Consider the following 14,013-nt stretch of genomic DNA (forward strand, 5'->3'; position numbering starts at 1 on the left):
TGGTAACCCTGCCTGCAGCAGGGTAATTGGATCCTGATGGTCTTTGATGTCCCTTCCAACTCAGGCAATTTTATGATACTTTGATACAGTAGTTTAGGATTCCTTATTTTTGAGTGATGACAAGTCTTCCTACTTGAAACTGGTAAACATGATGTATTTGAGTTTTTCTGTTTGTTCTGCTTTCTGGTTTTGTCTTTTATTTAGGAGCCAGTTGTGATAAAATGTAGTAAGACACTGAAGTATTGTAGTATGCACTACAGCTTAAAGTATTGTATGCACTGATTGAAAAACATGAAGATTCCTTATTCATTTCTTTTGTATGGTTTTATGTTGTGGAGGATACTGCAGCAACACATGATGCCATTTGTTTTCCTGAAGTTCTTTACATCATATTCTTGTATGCAAGCATTGGTCGATATAAGACAAATCAAATAGTTTTTGGCATTAGGTGTTTCTCCAAGTAAAACTAGTATTTTAGACAGCTTAATTTTATTTATTTAATGTATTATATATATGATCGTGTCATACTGTTGATGTGTTTCCACTGGGGCAGAAAGAAGAGATGGAGTTCAGTATTTTCAGAATCTAGAGTAGTCTTGCCTCGGTCACAATACACTGATCAGTTGTTTTTGATCATTAGAGCCTTTTTTGGGCTAAACAGCTTAAACCAAGATAGAAAGGAGGGGTGAGGTTGTTTAGCTTATGAAGTGACTATAATCTGATCTGAGATTAAGCCATAGTCCTTACAGAAGGCACAGAAAATTAGTGGGTCTTATGACAATTTCCAAGACATTTCGTTATGTCTTACAGTTTACATTCTTGAAGTTTTCTTTTTTCCTAGCTAACCGTTGTAAACTGTTTGGAAGTTAATTGTTATTGTTCTGGATATTTACTGTTGTTTAGTCCTGTATAGCCTTTGTAATTTTCTTACTATTAGATCCTTCAGTGGTAGCATACAGACAACATGAGACACATTCCTTCCTTGGCATGAAAAAATAATAAAAATGTTGATGGCAGAGTGGCTCTCAAGTTTATCTTCAAAGGAACTGGAAACAAGTTATGTAATTACAGAATCACAGAATTGCAAGGTTGGAAACGACCTGCAAGATCATCTAGTCCAACCATCTTCCCATTCCTATTAGTACCACGAGCTATTAAACCATATTCACATCTCCCTCTACTTTATTTCTTCAATTTATTGTTTTTCTGCTCAAGTGTCGGTCATATTTATTTTTCCATAGACTAAGCTCCAGAATTCCTAGTCCTTTTATTTCTGTCTTTGCCTATATATTTTGATGTATGATATTTGTACAATGAAAGCTATATTCCTATGGAAAGTAAAGCATTTTAATATGCCCCAAATTACTATTTTTCCCATGACCTTAAGCATATAAAGTTTAATTTATCCTATTACCTTTTGTATTACTAAGGTGCTGCTATAAACCCATGATGAAATTCCATTTGCAAGTCTACTTTTTCTCCAAAAGTGCATTCAGTGCATGTGAATGCAACAGCAGCTATTTTTAATTAAATCACTATTCAGAAATACACATTAATGCTTTTGTTTAGTACCTCACACTGTTGTCTTACATTTGGTCAATGGTAATTTTCTTCTGCTGCTGTGTTAAGGATTCATTTTATTTTGCTTAAATCCTGTGAAGTTTTCTTCTTATCATTTATCAGCTTCTCTGATTCACAGCCCTCTGTTTCCTGCGTAACTTTAACACCTACTTCTGACACCATTTACAAGTTGATAACAAATATTTCTATCATTTTGGAAACGTGTGATGTTCCTTGTGAGAGAATCTCTGATTTTACTGTGTGATACAGTGGTATACCTTTTTTCAAGATTAAGAAAATGAGAATATTATCTGTGCTTGTGCTAAGGTTCACCTGAGTTTAAAGTATGATATTCCATATCAGATTTTTGAACTTGTAGCTGCAAAGTCATCTATTACAGATACTTGAGTGCATTTCGTATCAGCTCCTCACAGAAATATAGTTTACGTAAAACTACAAAATTAAACTAACTTAATTAGAAAACAGGAATACGATGTAGATTGTATAATGAAGATATAATTTGTTTTGCATTGCTGATTTTTTACAATAAATACTTGTGGTAGAAACCTCAAAGGGTATGTTCTATGGTGGTGGGTGTTAGTGTTTCTCTTGTCATACTTAATAATATAAAATATAGTAAATTCATATGCTGAATGATTCTGTGTCTAAATGCTATTTCTATTTAAATTAATGGGAAAAAAAAATCAGCAGTACAACAAAATCAAAGACATAACTTCTCAGTGGGAATGTAGATGTTAAAACTGTATCTTTTGAACAGAATCTGTATTTAATGCAGCCTTCAAGGTGTATTATCAATCAAAACAGATAGTGATGGTATTTCATTTTTGACAGAACACTTTAGTTCATTTATTAACAAGATACCTTCATGCTACTTTTGTTATTGTGGCTAGCTGACATATTAGTTGTTTTTTTCTTTTTTCCTAAACAAACTTCAAAAAGTAATGCCATAATGCATTTCTAGTCACTCACGTGGTGGGAACTGCGACTTCTCTGAAAGCAGTTGTTAAATGGAAGGGGCTGCTTCAATCAGGAAACTTCAGATACGTACACCTTAATTTTCCAAGTCATCAGTCTTCTAATTACTGTAACACCATTCATTACATTAGCATTAATATATGAAATATATCTAGGCAATTTGCCCAGTTCTAAGTACAGTACATAGTTGTCTTCCATAATACTCAAGCTATCATTAATAAAAACTAATGGCCCATCAAATTTTGCGTTTACCGTACAGCTCAAAATCTCCAAAGGACTGTCCACAATGCTAGTATAGCAATTTCTGGCATTTTAAATTGCTGTTTCCCAATATGTTGCTGCACTTTATACTAATTACCCAACAAAATGGACAAATACAACACTTCTTAATATTATAGCACAGTTTCATCAAGATGATTGTAACTAATGATCGTACAACTTTCTGATTAGTATAATCAAACCAGTTTGATATTTAAAGATTTAAAATAGTTTTCTGTAATATTTTCTGAAAGCAAATTGTTCTAAGTTTAGTTGAGTGGCTGTGAGAAACCATTAACTATATTTTAAATATGGAAACAGATTAATTAAGCCTATTATTTACCTAGTAATCACAAATAATCTGATGAGAACATATATATATAGAAGGAAAATGAAGAATTCCAAAATTCTGATTAGGATTGTGGTCAAAAATAGCAGTGTAACATTGTTTTTTTGTTTTTTTTTTTGGTATGAGTGTGACATGACGTGTCATCACTCATCCAGTGGTTTCTGAACAACTGAATCCTTGTTAAAGAGAACTGAATGTTCTTTAACTCTAAGGGCATAACTGAACAGGTAAAACAAATTAATTTTGACAGATAGGCTAAGAAGTTATACCTCAAGATGCCTGTAGTTTCAAATTTTATTATTAGTATGTTTAAAATATATCTTTATTTTCCAGATTTGCATTTCACTCTCTAAGGTGTTCAGATTGTCTTTTTCCTATAATTTTCCATGCTGTACCCATATATCGTTAGAAAACTTGTAGTGCACCATATAAAACGTCTGCGCCAAAGAAAAATATGTGCTAGCTCAATAAGATCACGCAAATAGTGGTACTAAATAGTACTTATCCAGATGTCATGTTAACAAGAATGGAAGAAGAAGATAAGAGTCATAATGAAGCACATTTTCAGTATTTTCTTGTGACAGGTTTTGATTTGTTCTTTTTAATAGGGTGACATAAGGTGTTACCCTCTCTATTCACAGTCCAGTATTCTAAGGACTAGTAGTGAATCTGTGTAGTGACATATCTTCTATTGTATCCATTGTAAAAGGAAGATAAGAAATCTATGATCTTACATGTCCAGCACACTAGATGGAAACTGTGTGGATGCTGTTCACTTGAGCAGGAACAGTCTCATCCAATAGCACAGTAAACCAAGGGACACGTTTGAACCATACAAATCATGATGCAGCAATAGTTTGTCTCTGTACTAATAATTAAGGGAAGGAAGGATAACGTCTGTGGTAAGGAAAATCACCAGCGATTGAACTTCCTCATTGAACTCAGCATGTTATGTTTTAATCTAATTGTAAAAGAATATGCAGAGTTGATTACTTGAGGATTTTGTTCATCTACATTCTCTACAGCAGTTGTCATCAGGTCGCTTTTTTGATTGTCTGTCAGGAACTTAGCTGTAATTTTGTACAAAAAAGTCAAAAAACAAAATAAGAAAAAAAAAAGCCTTAAAGAATACTTCTTAAAAAGAATGCTGCAAAAATAAGAAAATTATATACATTTTGCTGCACTCTGATCTTTACTTACTTTGTGAGTGGGTTTGGGTACATAAAGTGAATTCTGGTATATACCATGTATATGTAGGACAGTAAACATCGAAATTATATGATGATCCATTCTGATTTGTGCTCAGAATATTCGAATAAATATTGATACAACAATGTAAAAGCATTTAATGGAAAAGGCTGCACTAAGCCTCAAGGATAGATAATCCATTATTGTGGGTCATCTCATGTGAACAAATAACAAAAAATTTACTATGACTTTCCATGTGCATTATGTCATACAGTTACCAGTATATTCTTCTCTCTCATCTGACTGAGTTTTTTTACTCTTGTTATAAGTTACATCATCAAGATTTTTTTGTTCTGAAGATTGACATGAGCTACTGTAATTTAATAGATCTATGTCATAAAAAGATATTTTCCCTCATCCAATTCTAGCACCTTTGGATGCTTAAGATGAAACATTTCCTTTAAAATTAACTTAGGTTTCACCAGAGTTCCACTTAGGTCTCCAAATCTTCATATTCAGAGTATATTCACTCTGAAGATAGTTTTGTTGTAATAAAGTTGTGAAGACTAATCAGTAAATGATCATCGTCCCTTGTTTTTTTTCAGTGTTTATATTCTTTTGTGGGAGTACAGTTACTGTAATGGAGATTGTTTTTCAGGACTGCAACTTTCATCATGAAACACTCAATTATCTGCCTATTAAAAATAATTGTCTTAAATATTTAAAACTGCAACAATGGCAACTATTTATTTAATGGGGGAAAAAAAAATATGAATTTACAGCACAGAATTTTTTGGAAATGCAGTGTTTCCAAAGTTCATAAGTTTTTTGATCTAAGATTTTATTTTTGGTTCATCTACAGTAATAACTTTGTCTTTCTGAAATTAAAATGCTGATCATGTTGAACTTACGATCATACTTCTTCCATTTAATAATTTCATTTAAGATCTTTAAAAGATACATAAATATTAAGAGGAAAAAAGAAAGAAATGTTCATACTTTTTTCTTCATGAAGAACATTGCTTAAAGGTTGTATTTCATAGTCATTAATATTTTAAGTGTTACGAGTGAAATGCTAACTTGCTGCAAAGCAACATATTTTAGCCTAAGCACGTCCATATATGTTCATTTCTTTTAGTTTAAAAGTGCACATGAAAAACTGAAGATTATTCTGACTTCTGGGAAAGGTAGCAGCAGAACTACATTTTTATTTGATTAATTTACCTAACAAAATATCTTTTTTATTATTATTATTACTGAAAATATAGGAGTTCATCTATGGTTGAGGAATTGTCAGAATTATAACTTCAAATTTAGAACATAAAAATCTGTAACTTTTTTTTCTGAAGTGCTAAACTACAGAGTGTTAGTCGGTCAGTGTTTGTCTTTCTGACCAAGAAATAACTTGCAATGAGGTGGAAGGAGACCATCTTACTGCTTAGGTTTTGCCCAGGAAGTAAAGACTCAGGAAGGGTGTTGTAGCATCCAAGAGAAAATGAGAGGCAGACACTGTAAAATATTTTATGGACTGTGGAAACTTACTTGTAAACCTCAGGTTTTGAGGCCATCACATCAAAGATCTTCACATACTTTAGAGATTTTGAGAATTAATGTGTTCAGGGATTGAAATCAGAAGATTGGCTATGGTCTCTGTGCCACTGTTAGGCCATTAGCTCTTTACAGGTTGATATAAGAGATGCCAAAAATTATATTCTGATATGTTGGTATAAAAAACCGCTTTTCAATTTTTCCACTAATTAATGTCTGTTGATTATAACTTGTTTTTTGAAAGCTTAAAAGCATTAAAAGAAATAAAGTTCATTCTTAAAAAAAAATTAAAATTCCTCCTCTGAGTAAAATCAGTAGAACTTGCATTCATAGGTAGGCATTTTGATTTAGTAGAAGTACTGTCAAATCAGCAGCATTTACAGCAGAAGAGGAACCAGGGAAGACTGAGTTCCTGTCTCTTGTATCTTAAAAACAGTAACTTGGACTTCTTTCTTCAACTTAATCTCTGTAAGGCTTCCATTGCAAAACTCCATACCTTTTATCCTAAAACCTCAGCTCAGGTTTTCTCCTTCTCTTCTGCACAACAAATCTGTCTACTGCAAGGACCTTTCCCCCCATTCCCAAATCCAAAATTTGCAATCACTGTACCCTGTTTCCCACTCACAGTTTTTAAATATCTCCAGTTGTTTTCCCTCCACTCCATTTTCCATCTTCACTGTGTTAAGACAAAGTATGTGCTGTTGCCTCTCTTGAGCTACATGTAAAGTGATAGGCTGGCCAGTAAAAGTGCTGCTTGGCTATTTGGCTGCCAGAGAAGAAGAGGTCTTCAATCATTCAGTCATTCAGCTATTCTGCAAAATTACTGGGGTTCAAGCAGACAAGATTTTGTACAAAATTTCTTGTGAGCTTGTTGAGAAAATGGAAAGTGTGTGTTAGTTGTTCTTCAAAAGTAAATCTGTACTTCGATAAAGATTACATTAGTTCTGTGCATTTACATAGTCTCCCCCCCTCCAAGTATTTTAGTTATTAGCAACTAGCAGAAATGCATAATGTCTTTATTGTGAAAATTGGAAATCAGGATGTTGATGTTCCTAAAGAACCTGGTAGAAATAGCTAGCAGCGTTTTGCATTGTTTTTGTTTGTCCAGAGCTAGGAACATCCAGAAGTTCTTCACTGAAATAATGCATTTATGGAATGTCTGAAGGATGACATTAAGAGTTAGCAATGGCTAAGTGTTTTCTGTGTGTTTGGTGTGCTCTGTGTTTCAGTCTCACCCAGATAGAAAAGGACTGTTTTGCTTTGATTCCAACAACCATTGAAATTGATGAATAGATGGGAACAAGCTGGCTGAAATTAATTGTGATAAAAATGAAAAAAATTGTTATAAGGGAAACAACTGAAGGCCTTGGCATTGGTTAGGTAAGGAGTTCTTCATTGTGAACATTCAGTTGCAAAGACTTAGCTGAGATCTCATTTTGGAAGTTTGTTAAAGTTTGTAGCCTTAAAATTAGTAAGCATTATTGCTATTTCATTATTCTTTTGGAAATACTTGCTTTTTAGTAATGATTGTAATTTCAGTTCATACTTCAGTTTTCATTAGACTGAACTGCTGCCATGTAACCCATGGAAGATATTTATGTAGAAAATAATGTTTATATTAACCATCTCACCCTTATTATGAAACGCTGATGCATTTTATGTGAAATTTCAAAGACTTTTTGTTTTTCTCTTGGTGCATAGCAAGTCACAAAAACATGTCATGCTCAATTTCAGTAGCCTGATTCTGAGGTTGTGGTAGTTTCAGATGTGATACAAGGGTGAGAATTTCTTGGGCATCCCTGACGCTTGACTAGTCCCTGCCATGAGACTATCCATTGTCACTCCAATGTCATCTTCAAAACACTGAGTGGAGGTTACTGTTGTAGAACATTGTTCTAAGGTCTTGATGTCATCCTTCAGATCTATACTAAAGCTAAGTAAGCATTTTAAATGCATATAAATATAAAAAAATAGCAGAAGACTGAAGGACGTTTCTAGACTTCTGATTTCATCTCCTTTCAGTCTTTAATGTCTTCCATGCCTTAGCAACAGGGAATGCAGTTTTTGTATGAGAGCATCAGAGAAGGTTTTCAGAAGTGTATTTTTCATACTCTATTTTCATTACTTTCTCATACTCTATTCCTTGATAAGTCATCTTAAAATTTACAATATATTGCTTTATTTAATACTTTTCACTTTGTCCATGTTATAATTTCATAGCCCTCTTGTATTTGTGCATGGATCTTGAAATACTCAAAACTTGATAGAAATACTGCCCACTAGTGGTTTGATGTAAAGTACTGTAGCTTACTACTGTGAGGAAATGAGAAACCATTAACACTAGTGTGGGTTTTTTGTTTTTGTTAGGTGAAAAAAGACTAGCTCATTAACTGCAGAGGCTGTTACGTGAATTCCAACAGACAATGAGTCTGTTTCAAAGTTGTATGATAAAAAATGGCACTGACAGATGTTCTATGTTTCTGAACAAAACTAATGCTTATATTTAAATGATGTTTCACAATAACGTTTTCCCAAAGCGATACAAGTGAAATGGAGATAATATACTTCTCCTGTGTACATTTCAGTTTTTTTACTTTCTTTTAAATAGCTTATCTATTTCAATTGTTTCAACTGTTATGAAGAATATTTTTTTTCAGTAATATGATATTTGTATTTTTATTTTTAATGAAAATTCATATTCCATAGTAACCAATATGGGTACAAGAAAGTGATCAAACGTAGTTTGTAGCCTCATTTCACTTAGAATCCTGTCTGAATTTCAGGGAAATCTTCATGACTCGAGTTTGCTTTTTTCTATTATTTTAATATTATGTTAAATTATAATGATCTATTTTATTATTGATATCAGTGTAAAGTTGGTGATTTCAATCCTTAAGACAGTAACAAGATTCTTAATGATTTTTATGATAATTTTCATACTTATAATTTGAACATTCAAGTCAGTGAAAACTTGAAACTTGAGTTCTTGTTTTCTTCACATACGTATGCATATAGAAAGGTTTGTGTACAAATCATGTCTTGCAGTAGTACTGAATGTGTTTTGTAATGTTTTCTAATTTTCAGTTATAAATTGGATATAACTCTCATCTTTCTTACATGTGATCTGAGCTCAAAATTTTTTCCTACTTAGTTTTCAAATATGTGTAATTCATAATGATCGCTCCTCTTAATTTTCAAAACTTGAATTTTTTACAGATAAAAAGCTTTGGTGGGCAGACCAGAATTTAGCTCAGATTGGAACTTGTAACAAACGAGATGGAAGAAACCCAACTATCCTGCGAAACAAGACTTCAGGTGTTGTGCATATGAAAGTATATGATAAGGCAGCACAGCAAGGTAAATTTTAAAATTTTTAACCAGCTGTTGTCTAATATCTTTTCCCATGTTATTTTCCAAACGTTCTTAAAATAAAAAAAATTTGTCATTGTAATTCAATTACAAAATACCATAAAACGCTTTAGTATTGAATCCATTATTGATTTAAGATAATTGATTGTGTCTCCCTATGTAATTTAATTTGTTAGATACTTTATAGTTTACACTGTCGTGATAGCTGGAGTTCTATGAAGAGTCTAGGTTTAAATTTTTTGCCAAAAATTAGCATTGATACATGCACCTCATCTTGAATTAATGAAAGTTTAAATAAATATTATTTAAATGAAGTCATTAACATTCTACGTTACTGCCTTTAAGGCCTTTTAATGCATTTAAATTGACAGAAAATGCAGCAGAAAAATGGGGGAATATTACTAATACTGCTGAAACTTAATTGGCAAAGTGGGAATTGATGTAATATGAGTAAGTTTGAAGTCATGCTGTACATTTTATGAATTTGGAGGTTATTAGAGATGAAGATATTTGGGAGGTTCTTCCTTCCCACAGAACACAGGAAAGGCTTTTGTAGCTGTTCCTCTTATTTCTCTAGTCTTATATTTTCAGTTTTGTTGACAAAGCCACTAAAATTTTATCCAGTTTTTGCTTTTCCATTTTTTTAATGGAAGATGAATGCAAAGTGCATGGACTTCAGTACAATATTCTTGAACTTGTCAGTAATTAATGTTTTTGCATACACAGCAGTTGCTCCCAAATCTCACAGGCAGAAATTGTGTGTTTTTTATTCATAAGTGAGATTTAGTCCTGGTGATTAGTCATTATCCAGTTATCCATGGAATAGTTAATCAACAGGTCTACTTCATAGGAATTTCATCTTTTTTTCTCTCTAAAATCATTCATGAGCAGATTCTCATGTTCAAGTTGCCAAAAATTATAAAAATGTGAAATCATCTTCATTATTCTCAGCCTTTGCTTTCAGGGTTCAGCGTTATTCACTCAGATCCTTATTGAGCAGTTTCCAGAAACACTTTTACAAAACTTAGAAAACACTGATGGTGCTTTGTAAGTCTTACCCTTTCATGTGGTGTGAGGGTACATACAGATTCTTCTATGTAGACTGTTGTTATTCTAGATTTTATTTTGTATTCTACAATTTGTCCATTTTTCTGAAGATACGTTAGACTTCAAAACTTTACACATCTTTTGCATTTGTATTGTTGGATTACTGGAACACTTTTTTGAATTCAGATTAAGGAATATCTCATGTTTAGAAATATAAATATTTGTTTATATGTGTATAAATATATTTCTAAATTAAAAATAAGTACTATTCAGATTAATAACTTGTGTGTCTTAGTAGACTTAAATGTTTCTTCATAGTGCTTCAAATTTCTGAAATATATTTGTTGTATTCTGTATGTTTATTGCATATTTTATCGAAAAATGTTTGTACACTAAAAGTAAATGTTTGAGTTCTGAAATAGGAACATAGAGCTGTGAGTTCACATTGGAGGGTATCTTAATTATACCAGACAAGTGCTAATTCATTAGGATGCAAGGTTAGTATAGCATTTGATGAACAATTAAAATATGATCAATTACATGTTAATGGTCACAGAATCATAGGGATTGGAAGGGACCTCCAGACATCAAGTGTAACCCCAAGAATTCCAGAATAAGAGATGCTTTTTAGACTGTCACTGAAAATATTTCAGCATAGTTGCTCACTAACTTAAAACAGTATTTTCAGTTTTATCATATATTTCTACTGTAAAATGAAAGTTCAAGAAACTGAATTAGTTTAAAATATATATAGCGAGAAAAAAACTGCCGCCTTGGTGAATAAGTACCATAAGAGCGTAGCATGACCAAGTATACAAATAACAGTATAGCCTGAAACGTGTTCTTCTATATTTCATTTTTACCAAGAATTTGCCTGAACAAAATTTGTTTTGTGGTACTATTAAAAAATTGATAGCAACGCTCACTTTTTTTTTCAGTCAGGATTACACTGTTAAGATTATTACCTGTTGTGATTTCTGTCCTGTTATGTTCTAGGTAGCAATTCCTGTCAATTTAATAATGGTGGATGTTCCCAGCTCTGTTTACCAACATCAGAAACCACAAGAACCTGTGTTTGTACAGTGGGCTACAACCTCCAAAAAAACCGCATGGCATGCAAAGGTTAGAAATGCTTTTTGTATTTATTTTTAGCTAACTTCAGTTTTATGGGAAATCTGTAAGTAACTTAGAAAGAAACTTCACTTATTTATTTTGGTGGTTAAAATGGAAGAGTTTAGCGTGGTGAAGAGATAGATTTAGCATTTCATTTGTTTATTTAGCTATGCGGAACTTTTACGGAAAACCCTAAGGTATATTTTTCACTTTTTTTTGAAATAGTCAGAAAAGGAGACCATCTGATCCATCATTTGAGCGATACATTTTGGTTATCCACCTTATCTTAAAACTAATTACAGACTACAGTCTGAAAGGTTGGGTGTCTACTGTATCTATTACCATTAAAAAGTAAAATCTAAGTATCTATTTCTGGTAAAAAGTGAAGCCATATTGTTACACAGAACAGTGAAAGGCACTTTATTTTTGAGGTGCCATGGTAGTTAGTTATGAACTTTTTTTGTTAGTTCCTATGGAGTATTGCTATGTAGTGTATATACAATATATATAATAGACTATAATTGGAAACAGAATTGAGCAACATAAAGATGGTTTTCTACTTCAGTGCTTGCCATATGCTACTTGGCATCATTTATTTTTTTTTCTTTTTAATGTATTCTTTTGTACTTCTAAGGGAAAAGAAAAGAAACCTATTTGTTCATCATAGCTGAACTTGAAGATTGAGACTTGTATATCAGCATGCTATGTTATTTCCCTTAGAGTTAGAATTGCTTAGAACTTAGAAGTTTTATTGCAAGGATGTGGAGGTGAATGCAACAAAATACTTGTTACAATTTTGTTTATCAAAAGGTGTGATTCATTTCAACTGTTTCTTCCTACTTAATAGAAATTGATGCTTCTGTTTTGTAATTAATGTAGCACAAATGTAGACATTTAAAGTGTATCCAAAGCATGATTTTTTTTTAACTATGTACTTCTCTATTGTTCGTAAAGGGTGATTGCATGACTGAATGAGGTGAGATGCGTCTTATGCCTCAGAAGATGTTTTACACAGCCTGAGCTGTGCGTTCATTGAGTTCTGAGGAACTGTCTCTTGCTAAATACATAAAACGTGGATATGCACTGAAAATATTCTTAAATGCCTCATAATTCAAAATAGTTTATTCTTAGTTTAAATTTTCACTGATATTAATTAATTTTGAGATGGTGCTTGAAAATGAACAGTAACTCCCTCCTATTTGTAAAACTGCATTTATAATTAGAAATAAAGTATAATAATTGATGGATTTTCTTTTAAAGAGTTGGATTCATTGTTCTGGACAGCTATTAAACAGTATAGGAGAACTCTGTTATTCCTCAAGTGTTGTTAATAGGGAAAGTCTCTGTTTTGCTGCCCTTACCTATTTGATTTTTCCCTTAGGTGTAGAATCATTTGTTATGTATTCTGTTCATGAAGGGATTAGAGGAATTCCTCTTGATCCAAATGATAAAATGGAAGCTTTAATGCCTATATCTGGAACCTCATTTGCAGTGGGCATAGACTTCCATGCAGGTAAATATTCTGTATAGTTTACTGTGTATATGTTAGCTATTTCCACTGCTTTAAAAAATGGAAAAGAAAACAATTCAAAACTTCTGAACAAGCCTCTTCCTTCTTATTCAGTTTGACTGCTTCATAACACAAATATCACTAATCTTTTGCCAACAAGTAAGAAGTAAAACTCATTAAACTCTTCTCTACCTTTGGCCAACCTTTTTCTTTGATGGTTTTGTACATCTACTTAGCAAAATTTCAAGTTCACTTAGTATTTCACAGTGCTGCCTCATTTTGCATATTTTGCCTTCAAACCAGTGCCAGCTAGTGCTCAGAGCCTTAGTTATATCCTAGGATATCATTCACTGTTTGCTGGATGTAAAAATAACTTTGAAAAATAGTGCCTTGTAGCTGAGAGTTTACTGTATCAAAAAGTGTTTTTGTGTTCTTTGTATCTTTTGTAGTTTCAATGGAAATAAATAGGTGTTGCTTTTGAAGAGATCTACCATAAAATCCTGAAGTACAGCATATTATTGGAATAATACATGAAATATTATTTGTATTTGTAACCTACAAGAATCCTTATTAGTCTAGTACAAATTAATTTAGTGGGTATTTTTCACTATAGAGTGCAAGAGTGTGATTTCTCTTATGCTATCAAGAGGTACCTGAAAATCAAAGAGTATTATCCAATGCAATATATAAAATGTAGTGACTGGAAGGTTTTGCATTGAATAAATAACATTTATCAATACTTAAAATTTTTATTCATTTATTTTTTATCTTTAAGTAGTTATATCAAAACATCATATTCAGTATATTTTACAGGATGATTATTACATTTCCATACTTGACTTGTTAGTATTTACTTTGAAGTTTGTTTTCTAGAAGCGTGTGCTTTAAAATTCCTCTTGCAGTACTGAACATACTAGAAAGAGGATTAAGGAAGAAGCCATGCTTTCACAGGAACCTTTTCTGAAATAAAATTCATTTGCTACTGTCAGCTAGTAGATCAGTGGTATCTCCTAAAAATGAGGGGGTTTTAGTTCTTTTTTTTTTTTTTTTTTTTTTTTTTTTTTTTTTTTTTTTT

General features: G+C 32.2%; 1 protein-coding gene across 1 annotated transcript in view; it reads left to right on the plus strand.

The window, feature by feature from the left end:
• LRP1B (LDL receptor related protein 1B) overlaps nucleotides 1-14,013 on the plus strand; it is a 590,048-nt gene that overhangs the window by 442,792 nt on the left and 133,243 nt on the right. Inside the window, exons 34-36 of the mRNA XM_042877971.1 lie at nucleotides 9,116-9,256; nucleotides 11,312-11,437; nucleotides 12,810-12,941. Of these exons, the coding sequence (XP_042733905.1) occupies nucleotides 9,116-9,256; nucleotides 11,312-11,437; nucleotides 12,810-12,941 (399 nt within the window). The remainder of the gene's footprint in view (nucleotides 1-9,115; nucleotides 9,257-11,311; nucleotides 11,438-12,809; nucleotides 12,942-14,013) is intronic.

This window comes from Lagopus leucura, unplaced genomic scaffold (assembly GCF_019238085.1).
Source record: "Lagopus leucura isolate 7727_CA_CO unplaced genomic scaffold, USGS_WTPT01 Super-Scaffold_100019, whole genome shotgun sequence".
Classification (NCBI taxonomy): Eukaryota; Metazoa; Chordata; class Aves; order Galliformes; family Phasianidae; genus Lagopus; species Lagopus leucura.